The sequence below is a fragment of the Microcebus murinus genome, chromosome 4, assembly GCF_040939455.1.
Source record: "Microcebus murinus isolate Inina chromosome 4, M.murinus_Inina_mat1.0, whole genome shotgun sequence".
Lineage (NCBI taxonomy): Eukaryota > Metazoa > Chordata > Mammalia > Primates > Cheirogaleidae > Microcebus > Microcebus murinus.
Genome location: NC_134107.1, coordinates 11,519,175 through 11,536,073, shown reverse-complemented (window position 1 = coordinate 11,536,073; position 16,899 = coordinate 11,519,175). Strand labels below are relative to the sequence as shown.

The following is a 16,899-nucleotide window of genomic DNA, read 5'->3' as shown; positions in this document are numbered from 1 at the left end:
ACAAAGCCTCAGAGACAGCAGGCAAGCCTGGGGCAGCAGAACTAGAAGCCCTGTGGCTGTGTGGCTCTCTCAGCCAGGCCACCCAGATGGTGGAGGGGCCCTGGGCAGGGGGGGGGGTTCCTGGGGGAAAGCCTGGCTTATGAAACTCAGAGGCAGAGGAAGTCCGGCCAGCTGCAGTCACCCAGAAAGCAGTACTCTGGGAGCAAATGAGGAAGTTTTATTTCTGTCCTAGAAGCCTCCTCAGTGCAGAAGAGCTTTACAAGTTTGTTACAATCATACAGAAGTGTAATTATTATTATTCTTACTTTTTGAGACAAGGTCAGGCTCTGTTGCCTGGGTTAGAGTGCAGTGGTGCCATGATAGCTCACTGCAAACTCAAATTCCTGGGTTCAAGTGACCCTTCTGCCTCAGCCTCTTCAGTAGCTAGGACTATATAACAGGCATGTGCCACCACACCCAGCTAATCTATCTTTTGTAGAGATGTTGCCCAGGCTGGTCTCCATCTCCTAGGTTCAAGGGATCCTCCTGCCTAGGCCTCCCGAAGTGTTAGGATTACAGGTGTGAGCCACAACACCTGGACACCTGGCTGAAAAGTGCCACTAAAGCTTAGTCTTTCAAGCTCTCAGACGAGAGCAGTAAAACCGTGATGCGACTCCTAAGTCCAACACAGCAGCTGACAGTAGTATTTCTCTCTCCCAAGAGGTCTGAACATCTCGCACGTCTGAATCCTTCTTGGTTCCTGGGTTGGACCTAGTGTTCTCTGGATCTAGTTAGTTTCTGATTTTGAGATTAGAGTGTGGAGAATTAACAGCACAGGGATCACCTCAAATCTCCCAATCTCCTTGGTGCCATTGACCCTAGGGGAGCCTCCAGCTTCCCTCTCAGCTGTTGAGTGACAGCACCACCTAGCGGCCGCCTCGGCAAAGCCGCAGAGCCCTGGAGTTTACAATGACTCAACCTACTTCTCAGCCCATCAAAAAGGGAAGAAAAAGCCAGGCTCAGGTTCCCAGGCTGGGTAGGCCACACTCACACCTCTCCCAATTCAGGGTACCATCTCTGCAGGGGTCTTTTGGCAAAAAACCACTCAAGGCAGAAGCAACATATAACCACGCCCGACAGGCTTGTTTTATTGGAGAAGGGGCCGTGAGTTAACAATGTGGAGACAGCTGGGACCTGGGGTTGGGAAGAACACCCTTCCCTCCCACACATGCCCACTGCCCCAAATAAAAAATAACCAGCTATGGGAGAGCAGCCACTGAGGGGCAGGGAAAAGACATGGAACTCGAGGGCAGCAGTGAAGAGACCATGCGTGTGCTGGGAGGGCCCAGGGGCAGCGGCTGCACAAATGACGCGAGTACAAGTCTCTGTGTCTTCCACGTAGGTATGTATAAATATATAGAGATAAGCTGTTCTCTCTCCCCCTTCTCTCCCTTCTGCTCCGCACTGCTGGCCGCGGTCCCAGCCCTCTTTCCACACGACGGTGAAGGGAAGGGGGGCATGACCAAGTCATCACCGAATGGCGATCAGACCCACATCCATCAGCTTCTGGATCTTCTGTGCTATTACAGGATTCTTTAAGTGTCTGAGGACAAAGAGGCAGTTATTGGAAATGAGACTTAACCTTGCTCTCAGAGCAAGCCCCAATCCACAACGTCCCAGAAGGCATCAGGGTCCCATGAAGGCACTGCAAAGGCCTTCTCCTCCACACAGAACTGCACCACCCTCATGCGAGCCTATGAACACAGGTTTAAGCCAAGACTTTTCCCCCAGCAAAACGGAGTGGCTTTCCCAAATGACTGTTTAAGCTATCATGACTAACATGCAGACAAAGCCCTTCCAGCTCGCCACCCACTGCCAACCTTTAAGCCGTACAATCCCACCCAGACTGCTCACGTCCCCACCAACCTCCTGCCTTCTCATCTAACTGCTTTGCTCCCACTTCCCTGCAAGGTTGTCTCCCCCAGCTCCACTTACTCGCTGAGTGCCTGGGGGTCCTTCTGCATCTGCTCCAGGATGAGCCGCATGGCCGGGTCACTCATTATCTGCTGCACCTCAGGGTCGGCCATAGCCCGCCGCTTCACATCTTCCGGGTTGTCGTGTCGGTTGTACTGGGCCATCATGCAGCGCTGGTAACCGTCTGCCGCCTCCTGCAGTGCAGAGGAGACAAAGGGGAGGAGTGTTAACACTGCCTGGCTCACTGCCTCAGCGGGTCCAAGATGCCAAAGGTAACTGAGAAGGGAAGAGAGCACACAAGAGAGAAACAGACAATGAGAAATGAAGGGGACAAGGCAGATCAGTGACTGAACGTGGAAAAGACCCAAAGGAGAACCAGAGGCAGGGAGAGCCCATAGGAGGCCAGAAGCAGCCCCACCTTACAGTTGGCGTCCAGGTCTAGTGCCTTCTGGTACACATCCATGGCTTTAGTGTAGTCCTTCATCGCTTCCAGGGCAGCTGCTTTCCGTGTATAACCCTTGACTGCAGGCAGGAAAGGTGGGGCATTATCCAAACACAGCCTCACAGGCTGCTTCCTGCATGTGTCCGACCGCACGCCAACACCCCTCACCTCTGCTCATGCTGGGCCCTAGATGCTACAAGCCCCAAGAACATGCAGATGGACAAAGAGCTTGCCCTTTCCTTCTCTAATCTTTTGGCCAGGGGCAGAGGACAGGGGAAAGGCAGCAGAAAGGTACTTACTAAAGGTTGGCTCCAGCTGGATACATTCCTCACAGTCCTAGGAGGAAGCAGCAAAAAAGCGTTAGGCTCCCTGCATTAGAGGAGCGCCTCTTACTGCTCCAGCCCTGCCACAGGACTCTGCTGCTCCTCAGTTCTGGCACCTGGGTTACTTAAGAATAGGTTAAGCAGGTTGACCACACAGGAGAACGTGAGGCAACACCACCAGGAGAGACAACTTCAGATGATGGACCATCTCACACAAGACAAACGGCCTGGACTCTGCAAAAGGCTGATGTTATGAAAAGCATAAAAAGGTGGGGATACTTCTAGTCTGACAAACTAAAGAGACAATGACAAGCAGATGAAATGCAGGCACCCTGCTACTCAGAGCTTTAACACATTGACTGCCACATAGGAAAAAAAAATTTTTTTCCCCTGGGGCCACAGTGGTTTACTAGAACAAAATGATCCTTTCAATTTTTTTTTTTTTTTTTTGAGACAGAGTCTCACTTTGTTGCCCAGGCTAGAGTGTGTGCTGTGGTGTCAGCCTAACTCACAGCAACCTCAAACTACTGGGCTCAAGTGATCCTTCTGCCTCAGCCTCCCGAGTAGCTGGGACTACAGGCATGCGCCACTATGCCCGGCTAATTATATATATATATGTTAGCTGGCCAATTCATTTCTTTCTATTTATATTAGAGACGGGGTCTCGATCTTGCTCAGGCTGGTCAAGAACTCCTGACCTTGGCCTCCCAGAGTGCTAGGATTACAGGCGTGAGCCACTGTGCCCGGCCATCAATAAGATTTTCATGAACCTATTGCAGGGTTTTGCTTCACATAGCCCCGAGCTCAAAACTAGCTTAAGTGAAATAACTCACGTGTGTTAAAATGTGGACGTGGACCAGTGGAGAAATCTGAATGTGACAGAGAGAAGGCATTAGTTCTGAGGTTACCAGGTGTGCTGACAGCACTGTGACTAGATAGGGAGAGTCATTTCTGAAGATGTATGCACAAGAATTCGGAGGTCTAATTCCAAGTGCCAAAACACATATACAATTTCCTTTCATGAATGGTTCAGCAAAGATGTGTCAATATTTAATTCTTCAACAGGAGGAAAATACACCAGGCATTCGCTGTTAATTCTTCATAAGAATTATGAAGGAAAAGAATGCTATGGAATAGAGTTAAGTACACCTGGGCCTCATCCCACTTTTCCAAGAACCTGTGAAACCATCAGCGATTCCAGCCATTCTTCTTCCCACATGCATAATTGGCAAAGAGTCATCCTGCCTCCCAGGTGACGGACAACCTGCTAGTCTTTGCTTCACAAACCCATATGCTTTTGACATTAGCACTGTACAATCCTACCAGCAGCAGTGACAATCCAGCTCCAGAAGACAGTCACATCAAAAATAAAAACCAACACAGACCTGGGTATGGGTGTCTCTAGATAGGTCACATTTTGTCCCTTTCCCACAATATGGTCCAGGCATATCTTTTTTTTTAGACAGAGTCTTAGTTGCCCAGGCTAGAGTGAGTGCCGTGGCATCAGCCTAGCTCACAGCAACCTCAAACTCCTGGGCTCAAGCAATCCTGCTGCCTCAGCCTCTGGAGTAGCTGGGACTACAGGCATGCGCCATCATGCCCGGCTAATTTTTTGTATATATATTTTTAGTCGGTCAATTAATTTCTTTCTATTTTTAGTAGAGACGGGGTCTCGCCCAGGCTGGTTTCGAACTCCTGACCTCAAGCAATCCGCCGGCCTCAGCCTCCCAGAGTGCTAGGATTACAGGAGTGAGCCACCGTACCCGGCCTGGTCCAGGCATATCTATCTGCCACAAAAGTTAAATTGCTGATAGAGGCACAGCGGCTCATATTTAAGAGAGTGATTGGGACAACTCACCTCCAGTGTCAAGGACAATCATATCCGACCACACATGATGTGACTGAGAACTACCTTGCTAAACTGAAAAAAACGTGAGGAAGGATAGTGAGGCTGCTGTGGGAAACAATATAGTGGCTCCTCAAAAAAAAAAATTAAACACAGATACTACACGATCTAGCATTTCCACTTCTGGGCATATACCCAAAAGAACTGAACACAGGGACTTTAACAGGTATTTGTATACCAATATTCACAGCAGCATTATCCACAGTAAGTAAAAGGTAGAAACAAAACAATGTCCATGGACAGATAGATAGATGGAGAGACAAAATGTGGCATATACAAGTGATAGATTATACAGCGTTATGCAGGAAGAAAATTCTGATACATGCTCCAACATGGATAAACCTTGAACACATTATGATAAGTGAAAAAAAGCCACAAAAGACAAATATTGCATGATTCCACCTACATGAAGTTCCTTAGCAGTCGAATTCACAGAAACAGAAAAAATAGCAGGTTACCAGAGGATACGGGATGGGGTAATAGGTAATTAGCATCTAATGGGTACAGAGTTTCAGTTGGAAAGATGAAAAAGTTCTAGGAAGGACAGTGCTTATGGCCACATAATAATGTGAATGTATTCAATACCACTAACTGTATTTAAAACTGGTGACAAAGGCAAAACAAAGAAAACATGAGGAAGGATAATGGGGAGGGAAAAGGATCAGGGTTCAGGGAAGGTGGAGAGGACTCACTTTCCCAAGAACTCCCATAACCCCAAGGGCCAGGACCAGGTAGATACAGGTCCCTTATTTTACATATATGCTCAACACCATGATGCAACTCAAAGTTGAAGGGAACAGGAAGAGGGAAAACACGTTCCTCATGCTCAGGTTTACAATCACAATCACAGCTGGCACCCATTTCCAGATCTCACCTTAAGCGCGAGCTGAAACTCCAGGAGTTTGGTGTAGCAGGCAGCTCGATTGCTGTACAATTTGGCATCTCGTGGATTCCTTTTAATGGCTTCTGTATAATGCTTCATGGCCTGGGGATAGTCCCCTGGGTAAGGAACACGAGGACTATTTTTTAAAAAGCAAAAACCACCATCTCCCATCAGACCCCATTTCCCCTGTAGTCAGGCATAGGAAACACCACTCTTATCCAACAACTGCCACCCCAGTCTGAGCTGCAGGTAGTACCTTTCTGAAAACATTCATTGCCTTTGTTCTTTTCTTCCAAAGCCAAGTCAGGGTTTATGTAGGCCAGCCGCTCTTGCTCCTTCAGAATTTTCTCTGCCTAAGGAAAATAATTCTTGGGATAGTATTTAAACTCCCATAAACATCTGAACACTAGTCTAAAAATCCTGACTAGGATTTCAATTTTTAAAGAGTACTGCTGTCAAGATGTAACACACATCACTTTGGTTGTAAAAAACAAGAGAATGTTAGGTTACAATAAGAACCATAACACTGCACTAGCCCTCAATGTTAACACGTTTAAGGTTGAAATCTTGGCTAATAAAACAATAACTGCAAAAAACCTAGACCATTTACCACATGTTGTCAACATTAAATGATAGTAGCAGGCTGGGTGTGGTGGCTCATGCTTGTAATCCTAGCCACTCTGGAAGGCCGAGGCAGAAGGATCATTTGAGCTCAGGAGTTCCAGACCAGTCTGAATAAGAGCAAGACCCCGCCGGGCACGGTGGCTCACGCCTGTAATTCTAGCACTCTGGGAGGCAGAGGCGGGCGGATTGCTTGAGGTCAGAAGTTCGAAACCACTCTGAGCAAGAGCGAGACTCTGTTTCTACTAAAAACTAATATATATAGAAAAAATTAGCCGGGCATGGTGGCGCATGCCTGTAGTCCCAGCTACTCGGGAGGCTGAGGCAGCAGGATTGCCTGAGCCCAAAAGTTTGAGGTTGCTGTGAGCTAGGCTGACATCACGGCACTCACTCTAGCCTGGGTAACAAAGCGAGACTGTCTCAAAAAAAAAAAAAAAAGAGCAAGACCTCATCTCTACTAAAAAAAAAAAAAAAAAAACAGAAAGAAATTAGCTGAACAACTTAAAAAAAAAAAAAATATATATATATATATTAGCCAGGCATGGTGGCACATGCCTATGGCCCCAGCTACTTGGGAGGCGGAGGGAGGAGGATCACTTGAGCCCAGGAATTTGAGGTTGCTGAGCTACGGTGACACCACTGCACTCTAACCTGGGCAAGAGAGACAGACCCTACCTCAAAAAAATAACAAGGGCAGAATTATACAAAATGACCAAAGTTACTACCTAAAAAAATTTAAGGCTCATTATTAAATAATGATTACAATAGCAAATAAAACAATAAACAATACTCAATTACTAAGAAAGGACAAAACATTCTCTATTCTTTCTATACCCACCTGTTGGCATTTCTTGAGCACATCTGGGGTTCGGTGCTCTGCCAGAGACTTGTTATAGAAATGGATGGCATCCTTGTACTTTTCCTCTTTGAAGTAGGAATTACCAATTCGGGCGTAAGCTCTATAAAGACAAGAGGGAAAAACTTTTTGTGAGGTCATGGCCAGAGACAAGATCAGACCCTGTAAAGAAAATGCACCTGCAACTAAAAACAAGGCCCACATCACTGCCGGGGCACTGTGCCCTTTTAACACCTGTTGTCTGGGCTCCTATGACATCGTTTGCAACCCCTTCTTAACACAGCAGGTGCTGTAGCCAGCATCTCTGCTCCCCATGCAGGAAAATGTAAGTCTTGGACAGCAAACCCTCCATGCTACTCCAGGTATTGCAAGGTCGAGCATACTTGGCAATCTGTCGATAGTCTTCTCGGTTTTCTCTCCCCACTTCGATGGCCTTCTCACAAAGCTCCCGGCACTTATTGTAGTCACCCTTTTCAAAGTATACCGCTGCCGGGCAGGATAGTGAAGAAGAACAGTCAGTCCTTGCTTCTTCCCTCAGGAACACCCAGCAACTCTCTTGCCCCTTGTTTCTGGGCCTCACCTGCTTGGTTGGTAATGTACGTCATGTTGGTGGGGTCCAGTTCCTTGGCTCTGTCGTAATGCTTCAAGGCTGTGTCAAAGTCTTTCTTCTTATAGGCATCATTCCCCAACTCTTTTTCCTTCAGTGCCTAGATGAGGTTTGTGAGAAGTGAGTGCTGAGCAACTCTAACCCAGATGACAAAGCAAGTTTATGAACTGTCACAGGTACTGAAATGCCAAATGCAACTATCATGTGGAAGCAAGTTCTCCATATCCAAAGGCTCCATCAATCACCTACAGTACAGCAGCAGTCCCCAAACTTTTAAAACAGGGGGCCAGTTTACTGTCCCTCAGACCGTTGGAGGGCCATTGGAGAGTGCAGTGCACATTCCATACATGCGCACTGTGGGCCTAGATGAGTCGGGTGCTAAGCCGGACAGGCAGTGGCGGCAAAACCACCCGACAGGCTGGATAAATGTCCTCGGAGGGCTGTAGTTTTGAGAACGCCTGCTCCGCAGACTTAAAACAGTCAAGAATTAATTCATTTTTGCTTCCTCTGAAACCCCCCTCTTCCCACCTACTTTCCTATATCTTTGTCAGAAAGTGGAGGGCTTCATCAAGGGAGAGGAAACCCCTTCAAAATGAAGCAACTGATGGGGACAGTGCAGTTCTGGACCAGGCAGGCTTTATTCTGCGAGGCTGCAGCAAGTCCAGTTGCTGTTATGTGGCTGTCTCAGGGTCTTCTTAGCTATCACAGAATAGCAGAGGGGGTATTGAGAGGATTAGGAGAAGGGGCTGTAATGGTGGCAGGAGTCTTCAGCAGAGCTCGCTACCACCCACACTGTGGGGCCTTTTTCCAGTTTTGAGACACCCTGAACAACCAACGCTCACCCATTTAAAGGTGCTAAATTTGGCAACAATCTGCTGTTCCCGTTTACAAGGGAAATAAAATCATTTAGGTACATGCCTCCTGCTCTGGAACTATGTTGCTAAATGGACAACTTTCAACCATATACCACATCCAGCCAGGAGGCAGAAGCCCAAGGACTGACACAGACAACGTTTTTCTGGGTTTCATGAATTGCTGACTTTACTGTCTTGTCCTGACCAACATCCAGGCTGGCAGCAATGCAGCAGCTATAGTGACTATGGAAGAGTAGCTCCTGCTGCTAGAAATCCTTGAAATACATGATTCCTAGAAAATCTTCTATGAACTTGGTCTTTTAACACATTGACCATCCTAATAACAGCAAGAAGCTTAGCATGTACTAAGCACTCAAAAATAATTACAGCCATCCAAAGGCTATAGATGCTATCATTCAAAATATGAATTTCTAGTTGACTTGGTTATTTATAAATACACAACAAGGAGGAGAAAAGAAAATGAGACCTGCTTCTTATTCTCTGGAAGATCTTCTTCCATTGGCTCTGGCTTAGTCTCCTTTTTGGGAGGAGGAGGAGGAGGTGGTGTTGCAACCTCTTCCTCCTCATCCATACTGCCCAGATCGACTCCAAGGAGGACACTGAGAGTAGTCATGATACGGGGATCTTGTAGTTTCCTAGTATAGATATTTTTAAAAAAGAGAAAGAAAATCAATGATTATTCCTCCTCACAACCTATCTTAAACTCTCATTTATAGCCAGGCAGTGGCTCATGCCCGTATTCCTAACACTTTGGGAGGCCAAGACAGGAGGATGACTTGAGGCCAGGAGTTCAAAACTGGCCTGGGCAATAGTGAGACCCCATCTATACAAAAAAATAAAAAAATTTAGCTAGGCCTGTAGTCCCACCTACTGGGAAGGCTGTGGAAGTAGGATTGCTTGAGCCCAGGAGTTTGAGGTTGCAGTGAGCTATGATAATGCCACTGCACTCTAGCCTACGTGACAGAGTGAGACTGTCTCAAAAAAAAAAAAAAAAAAAAAGAAGCCCCAGAGATCAAATTCATTCCTTGAGGCCAGCGAATACAAAGAGGAATGAGTTATTATAGATATGCATCCCAGTCTCATCTCAGGAGCCAGAGGATTCAGATAGAGACACATACCAGCACAAAATTTACAGATATATCTTTACATATCTGATGTTCTTTTCAATCCTGTTTCCACTCCAATATACCAGAGACAACAGGGCCTATGAGTACAGAAAGCATGGGGCTGAAATACAAATAGTGAGGTGGCTTATACCTGTAAACCCAACTACTCAGGAGGCCAAGGCAGTAGAATTACTTGAGGTTAGGAATTTAAGACCAGACCTGGGCCTGTCTCTAAAATAATGGGGGGGAAAAAAAAATAGCCAGGTGTGGTGGTACACGCCTGTGGTCCCCGCTGCTTAGGAGGCTAAGGCAGGAAGATCACTTGAGCCCAGGAGTTCAACGTTACGGTGAGCTATATTGCACCACTGTACTCCAGCCTGTGAGACAGAGCAAAACTCTTGTCTCTTTAAGAAAAAAAAAAAAATTACACACATATATATGCATAAAGCAACCAATCAACCTTCTATTCTCTGGAGAAAAAAGCAAAGGCAGAATCTAGACCAGGAAACCCTTACCCTCTGTCACAGGGTTCCATGAAGACAGCATAAGGTTCCTGCCAATTTCTAAAGAGTCACCAACGGTGTCGCTACTTACGTGCCCAAGTCAGACGGCTTATTTCGTAGTTGCTCTATCAGTTCCCGGTAGGTAGGATCGCTGAGCAGCGTCCTTGTCCTAGGATCACTCTCCAACTTCTGATAGAGATTGGGCATGTTGAAAGGGTTCATGAATTTCCTCTCTGTCCAAATAAAGGAAAGCAGGTCACTATGAAATCAGCTCATTCATATTACTGTGCTCCCAGACCCTAGCAGATTGACATTGGGAGAGGGAACTCAAAATTAGTCCCATTAAGAAAATAACGATAAAATTGAAAGAAGATAATTTATGTGGTGCCTACCTGCCAACCTGGCCTCCATATTCTGTAAACCCTCTTTGAGCTGAGGGTTATTTGCTTCATGTTTTAAACCCTCTTCATAGGTTCGTTTGGCTTCTTCAAATCGGTTTAAGAACTCAAGAGCTGCTGCTTTTCGAGAATAGCCCTGAAATCAGCAAAGAAAGATACAAAGTAAGATAAAGGACACCTAGGTAAATCCAGAAGATGAATTTAAAAAAAAAAAAACTATTCTACATTTTTAGGCTGGGCTTGGTGGCTCACGCCTGTAATCCTAGCACACTCTGGGAGGCCGAGGCGGGTGGATCACTTAAGTTCAGGAGTTCGAAACCAGCCTGAGCAAAAGCGAGACCCCGTCTGTACTAAAAAATAGAAAGAAATTAATTGGCCAACTAAAAATATATAGAAGAAATTAGCTGGGCATGGTAGTGCATGCCTGTAGTCCCAGCTACTTGGGAGGCTGAGGCAGGAAGATGGCTTGCACCCAGGAGTTCTGAGTTGCTGTGAGCTAGGCTGATGGCATGGCACTCTACCTTGGGCAACAGAGTGAGACTGTCTCAAAAATAGTAAAATAAAATAAAATAGGCCGGGCGTGGTGGCTCACGCCTATAATCCTAGCACTCTGGGAGGCCGAGGCAGGCGGATCTCAAGGTCAGGAGTTCAAAACCAGCCTGAGCAAGAGTAAGACCCCATCTCTACTAAAAATAGAAATTAATTGGCCAACTAAAATATATATAGAAAAAAATTAGCCGGGCATGGTGGTGCATGCTTGTGGTCCCAGCTACTCGGGAGTCTGAGGCAGAAGGATCATCTGAGCCCAGGAGTTTGAGGCTGCTATGAGCTAGGCTGATACCACAGCACTCTAGCCTGGGCAACACAGTGAGACTGTCTCAAAAATAAAGTAATAAAGTAAAATTAAATTAAAATTCTACATTTTATGGAACAAAATGAATACTCACGTGAAGGCCAATGAGAAATAAGGGAGAAGAGTAGGATAAATGCCAATTTCAAGATATTTTAAGAATTGAGCCAAAGAGCAAAGATGCATACCCTTTCCCACCCCAATTCATCTTTGATCAAGTGTTGTCAGTTTCTTTGGCAGCATTTGCTTCCTTAGTAGTACAACAAACAGAGCCTATATTACAATATCTTAGATCTGATGAAACACACTACTTTTCTGAGGAGCATACTGTAATAGGGAGGTGGAAGCTGGGTGGCAACTATCAGTCTACTGAACAGACAACCAGGAAACTCAAGAGGCCTCAGACTACCAAAAGGCATTTCTGGGGAAGGTCTGAAGATTCCCATCTCCCCCACAGCTTACCTTGCCCCAGTCAGGCTTTAAGTCAACAGTCTTGCAGCCATCCTCGTAAGCCTTCTGGTAGTCTCCTTTCTTGGCATAGGCTGCAGAACGATTGCTGTAGAGCACATGGTTCTGGGGATCCAACTTAATGGCTTCGGAGTAGCACTGTAAGGCATCGTCAATGTTGCCAGCACTCAGGGCCTTGTTGCCCTTCTCTTTTAGCTCATTGACCTAAGGAGAAAAGGAGCCCACATAGTTTCTCTATAATATGCCTATCTTGGCCCAAGTTTTTAGATGACAATCAGTCTTTTCTGTCATTATTAACAAATAGGTTAATTTACAGATAAGAAGAGAGAAACTATGGGTTAATTTATTTACATTTCCCACACTTTGGGAGCCAGCAAAGAAAAAATAAGCAGGAGCAAAAAACCCATCTCTCTGCTCTTCACTGGCTCCTGTGTGGATTAGTAAGAACTCCAGGCTGGGTGTGGTGGCGCATGTAGTCCCAGTTACTCAGGAGGCTGAGGCAGGAGGATCACTTGAGCCCAGGAGGTCAAGGCTGCAGTGAGCAATGATAACACCACTGTACTCTAGCCATAGCAACAGAGCAAGACCCTGTCCTACCCCCACTCCCCCCAAAAAGGAAAAGAACTCCAAAGTTTCCACTTTAAGCTGATAAAGCCATTCCAGGACATATGCACAAGTTCCTTTCATTTAAAAGTAAACTCAATCACCACAGATTTACAAAGCTTCCAAATGATAAACTGAGTGCAGGCCTAGTTACTTCTCACAGGAATAAAGTGAGGCCGGGTGCAGTGGCTCACGCCTGTAATCCTAGCACTCTGGGAGGCCAAGGCGGGCATCCAGATTGCTTGAGGTCGGGAGTTCAAAACCAGCCTGAGCAAGAGCAAGACCCCATCTCTACTATGAATAGAAAGAAATTAATTGACCAACTAATATATATAGAAAAAATTAGCTGGGCATGGTGGCGCATGCCTGTAGTCCCAGCTACTCAGGAGGCTGAGGCAGAAGGATCACTTCAGCCCAGGAGTTTGAGGTTGCTGTGAGCTGGGCTGACCCACAGCACTCTAGCCCGGGGAACACAGTGAGACTCTGTCTCAAAAAAAAAAAAAAAAAAAAAAAAAAAAAAAGGAATAAAGAGGACTCAGTATGCACTGACACTTTCCAGTGACCCAAAGGCTTTAGGATGGCAAGATGCTCACCCGTGGCTGCCACTTCCTCCCATCAGAGGAGAACCATTCTCCATTACTGATGTGGTAATACATCACCATGTGGCAGATCAATGTTGCTCCTTAAAGGGTGAAAGTAAAGCCAGTCCCTTCCAGTCGGTTCTTGCCATGCTTAAGTATTACAAAGGTGATGGAGGAGGATAAAGAAACCCTCCTGTGATTTAATCCCCATCCTCTCAAACGTTCTGCATGGAAGAAGCAGGAACACACCAAAAGGTTTAACAAAGGAAGTTGGCCTTGGCCCTATCAGAACAAGGTCCTCACTGGGGGATACCAGGAAAAGGTCAGGTGCCTACTGAGGGTCACAGCTCAAAAGCTCCAAATGTGTTCACGATGCAAACACATTCTATGAGATTCAACTACATCATTCAAGTTACTAAAACCTTCTTTCTTTGTGTCTATCAAACCCAGTAAATAGACACAAGGAAGAATTTTAAGAGAAGTGATTTTGGAACCCAGAGATACACCAAAATCAGGAACTTCCATCAACCAGAGAGATCTTAGAGAGTCTCAAGGGGTGAAGAGAGAAAACGCAGAAGAAAACTGCCAAATTAAGGAAGGGATGAAATCTTAAGAGCCCCAAAGGCAAAAAGTTGCAAGGCTGGGCGTGGCTCACACCTGCAATCTTAGCACTCTGGGAGGCCTAGGCAGGAGGATTGCTCAGGGTCAGGAGTCTGAAGCCAGCCTGAGCAAGAGCCAGACCCCCATCTCTACTAAAAACAGAAGCAATTAATGGGCCAACTAAAAATATGTAGAAAAAATTGGCCAGGCATGGTGGCGCATGCCTGTAGTCCCCACTACTCAGAAGGCTGGGGCAAGAGGATCGCTTGAGCCCAGGAGTCTGAGGTTGCTGTGAGCTAGGCTGACACCACAGCACTCTAGCCCAAGCAAAAGAGTGAGACTGTCTCAAAAAAAAAAAAAGTTACAAAATGCAACTGGTGTCAAGAGGCAGCTGAGGAACAGCTTGAAGTTCTTACCTATTCTTTAGAAAAGCATTTTTCAGAGTACTGATCTGCAGTGGGTCAGGAAATCAATTTTGTAGGTTATGACCAACATTTTAAAAGATTAAGTAGAACAGAAAATACCAGCACACAGTGTACATGATAATAAATACTGTTTTGTTAAATGTTATACAATTGCATACATGTATTGGGTTAAGTGTAAAAAGTGTATCATTGTGAGATTCATTTGAAAGGTCCCTATTGAAAAAAACACAATTCTTGGACCCTCAAATTTGTCCAACTTGAGCATTTCCTAAACTGTAATATGGATCTCAACAGTTCAAAATGAAAATAAAAGATAGAGAAGTAACATGTTTATTTTCAGGAATGGGTTCAAGACAGTGGATTCTAACACACCTGGGGTTAAATGCCAGATCATCTATACAACTGTGACGTAAATCTGCAGTCAGACTTTCACAAACTGAGCATATACTTATAAGATGCAACTTCTATAATCAGTAGTGTGATTTTTTTTAAAACTATTTTTTTTGTAACAGCAGTAACAGACCCTTTCTTTTTTTCTTTTTTGAGTCTCACTCTGTTGTCCAGGCTAGAGTCCCATGGCATCAGCATAGCTCATAGCAACCTCAAACTCCTGGGCTCAAGTGATCCTCCTGCTTCAGCCTCCCAGAGTAGTTGGGACTACAGGCATGCGCCACCATGCCTGGCTAATTTTTTTCTATGTGTATTTTTAGTTTGCCAATTAATTTCTTTCTATTTTTTTAGTAGAGACAGGGTCTCGCTCTTGCTCAGGATGGTTTCAAACTCCTGACCTTGAGCCATCCACTCACCTGGGCCTCCCAGAGTGCTAGGATTACAGGCATGAGCCACCACTGGGCCTTTAGACCCTTTCTTAAATGTAAAAGAGCAGTGTTTTATTCCAGAAATCTTTTCTTTACCTATACTATAGCCATTTAATCCCAAATACAATTTATTACAAGGCACGAAGTTTATTAACCTCTCCATTTCCACTCTTTTTTAACTGAGCAAAAAGGTCCCAGCTTTGCCTAAAAGGAGCCAATTGCTATATTACAGCAAAAGGCTCAGCTTTGTAAAGATGGCACTAAAAAAAGTAAGCTGTTTTCTCTTTTTTCCCGATGAATCACTACAGCTCAAAGACAGCTTCCAACGGAACAAAACCTCTCTAGGCCTTTCACAACTACAGGCCACTAAGAACACAACTCAGTCACCGAAAACAGCAGCTTCAAATCTGGCCCCCTCGCAACGCTGAGCGGAGGCACTTAACCTCTTGCTGCTCATCTACAGAATCTAAATTGTCTAAAGTCACTCATTCCTCCCCGTGTAATCAGAAGCCGACTTTTTGGCAGCATCGGTCCTCAAGTCACTCCACAATCACACAGACACGCGAGGGGGAGGGGCCGCACACATTTGTAAAACACTGGTAGAGATCGAATCCGTTCCAAGGAATTCTGAGGCACCCTCCCCTCTTCTGCATCAGGCAAAGTCGGCCTGCTGCTCGTCAAACCTGCACTCAACGCTCTCCCACCTCGGCCTCCTCAGTCGCAGGAAAGTAGTATTTAGCACAACCGGGTCCCGGGCTACTAAGATCCTCAGCTACTCGCGGTGTATTACCGCCCCCAATCCCCCGATTCCTCCAAGTTAATCGTGCCAAGTCCCGGTGGCTTCTCGTCGGCGGTCTCAGATCCCCCAGATCGCCACTTCCCCGGTGACTCCAGCCCCTTGCCCACCTCCACCCCTCCCGGTGCGGCCGCACCATCCCCCGCTTAGCCTGCCGCCACCTCCCGGGCCCGGCCACAGCCCCTCTTCCCGCCCGGCAGGTTCACCCCGCCGAACTGGGGCCTCCTCGCCGAGCGGGAGGCGACGGGGGCTGCCTGAGGCCCGGCCTCCCAAAAGACCCCCTCCTGCCCGCCGGCCGCGGCCTCACGCCCTCGCGTCCCCACCGCAGCTCCGTCCTGCCCCGGCACCCCGCCCTGGCTGCCCCGACCCGGCGCCCGCCCCGCCCCTCTACCGCGGCCTGGCCTGGCCCGGTCCCGGAGCGGCGCCCGCGCCTCAGCCCGCCCCTCCCCCTTCACCTGCTCCATGGCCCGGCACGGAACCCGGTTGAATCGAATCCGTCCGATCCGCGTTCCCAACTGCACGCGCCGCCTTCTGGAACCTACTAGAAGCTGCCGGGACCCCGGTTCCCGCCCCTTCCTCGCCTCCTCACTGGTCGAACTTTTCTAGGGGGCTCTCTGTACTCCTCCACTATTGGCTTGAAGTCCAGCCTATCACGTTTGCTTCCCTCTCATTGGGCAGCAGAAAGTAATTCCTTCAACCCTGCCTCCTCCGCACCTCGGGATTGGGCGCCCGTCAATAAGCCCCGCCTATATCAGGCTGTCCGAATGGAGCGAAGAGCGGACTTCTGAGGCACGGATTGGTCGCTTGGTCCGCCAATCGTGACCGCGCTGGCCGCGCCCATTGGTCCTGTTGTTTCTGGAAATTTCCACCTCTCCCATTGGGCTGCCGGACACCATGTCGGAACTTCCCTCAGAATAAAAGAAATTTCAATTGGGCGGAGAGTTGCTAACACTATGCGCCGATAGGCTTGAACTGCTGCCCTTCAAAGGCGGGTTAGCCCTGCCCGTGGCTTATGGCAGTCGGGGTTGCAGGCGTCTTCTGTCGCTGTGCCTCCCGCGGGTGCGGGGCCTGGCGTAGCTCCCCTCCGCGCTGTGCCACGAGTTCCAACCCAGGTGATCCTCTCTTCCCCGGCGGGACGGCCTGGCCGGCGGCCTTGGGGTCCCAGTCGGTGGGTGGCCGTGTCGGCCGGCCTCACGAGCGCTTAGCCCTTTACCGCCAGGTGCCCGCCCTGTCCGGCGCTTCGGCCTCTGCCCCGGCCCTCCCCGCATCCTGGCTGTTGGTTCTG

The 16,899-nt window shown here is 47.4% G+C and overlaps 1 protein-coding gene across 1 annotated transcript; it reads right to left on the bottom strand.

The window, feature by feature from the left end:
• Positions 1-1,096: 1,096 nt before the first annotated feature.
• On the bottom strand, positions 1,097-16,173 carry STIP1 (stress induced phosphoprotein 1). The gene is made up of 14 exons (XM_012777893.2): positions 16,070-16,173; positions 11,786-11,995; positions 10,468-10,609; positions 10,167-10,308; positions 8,933-9,101; positions 7,565-7,691; positions 7,368-7,470; positions 6,967-7,087; positions 5,764-5,860; positions 5,499-5,623; positions 2,695-2,731; positions 2,372-2,475; positions 1,975-2,147; positions 1,097-1,582 (listed from the first exon to the last, which is right to left on the bottom strand). The coding sequence occupies exons 1-14, from the start codon at positions 16,076-16,078 to the stop codon at positions 1,510-1,512; spliced, it is 1,632 nt and encodes a 543-aa protein (XP_012633347.1). The 5' UTR covers positions 16,079-16,173; the 3' UTR covers positions 1,097-1,509.
• Positions 16,174-16,899: the final 726 nt, after the last annotated feature.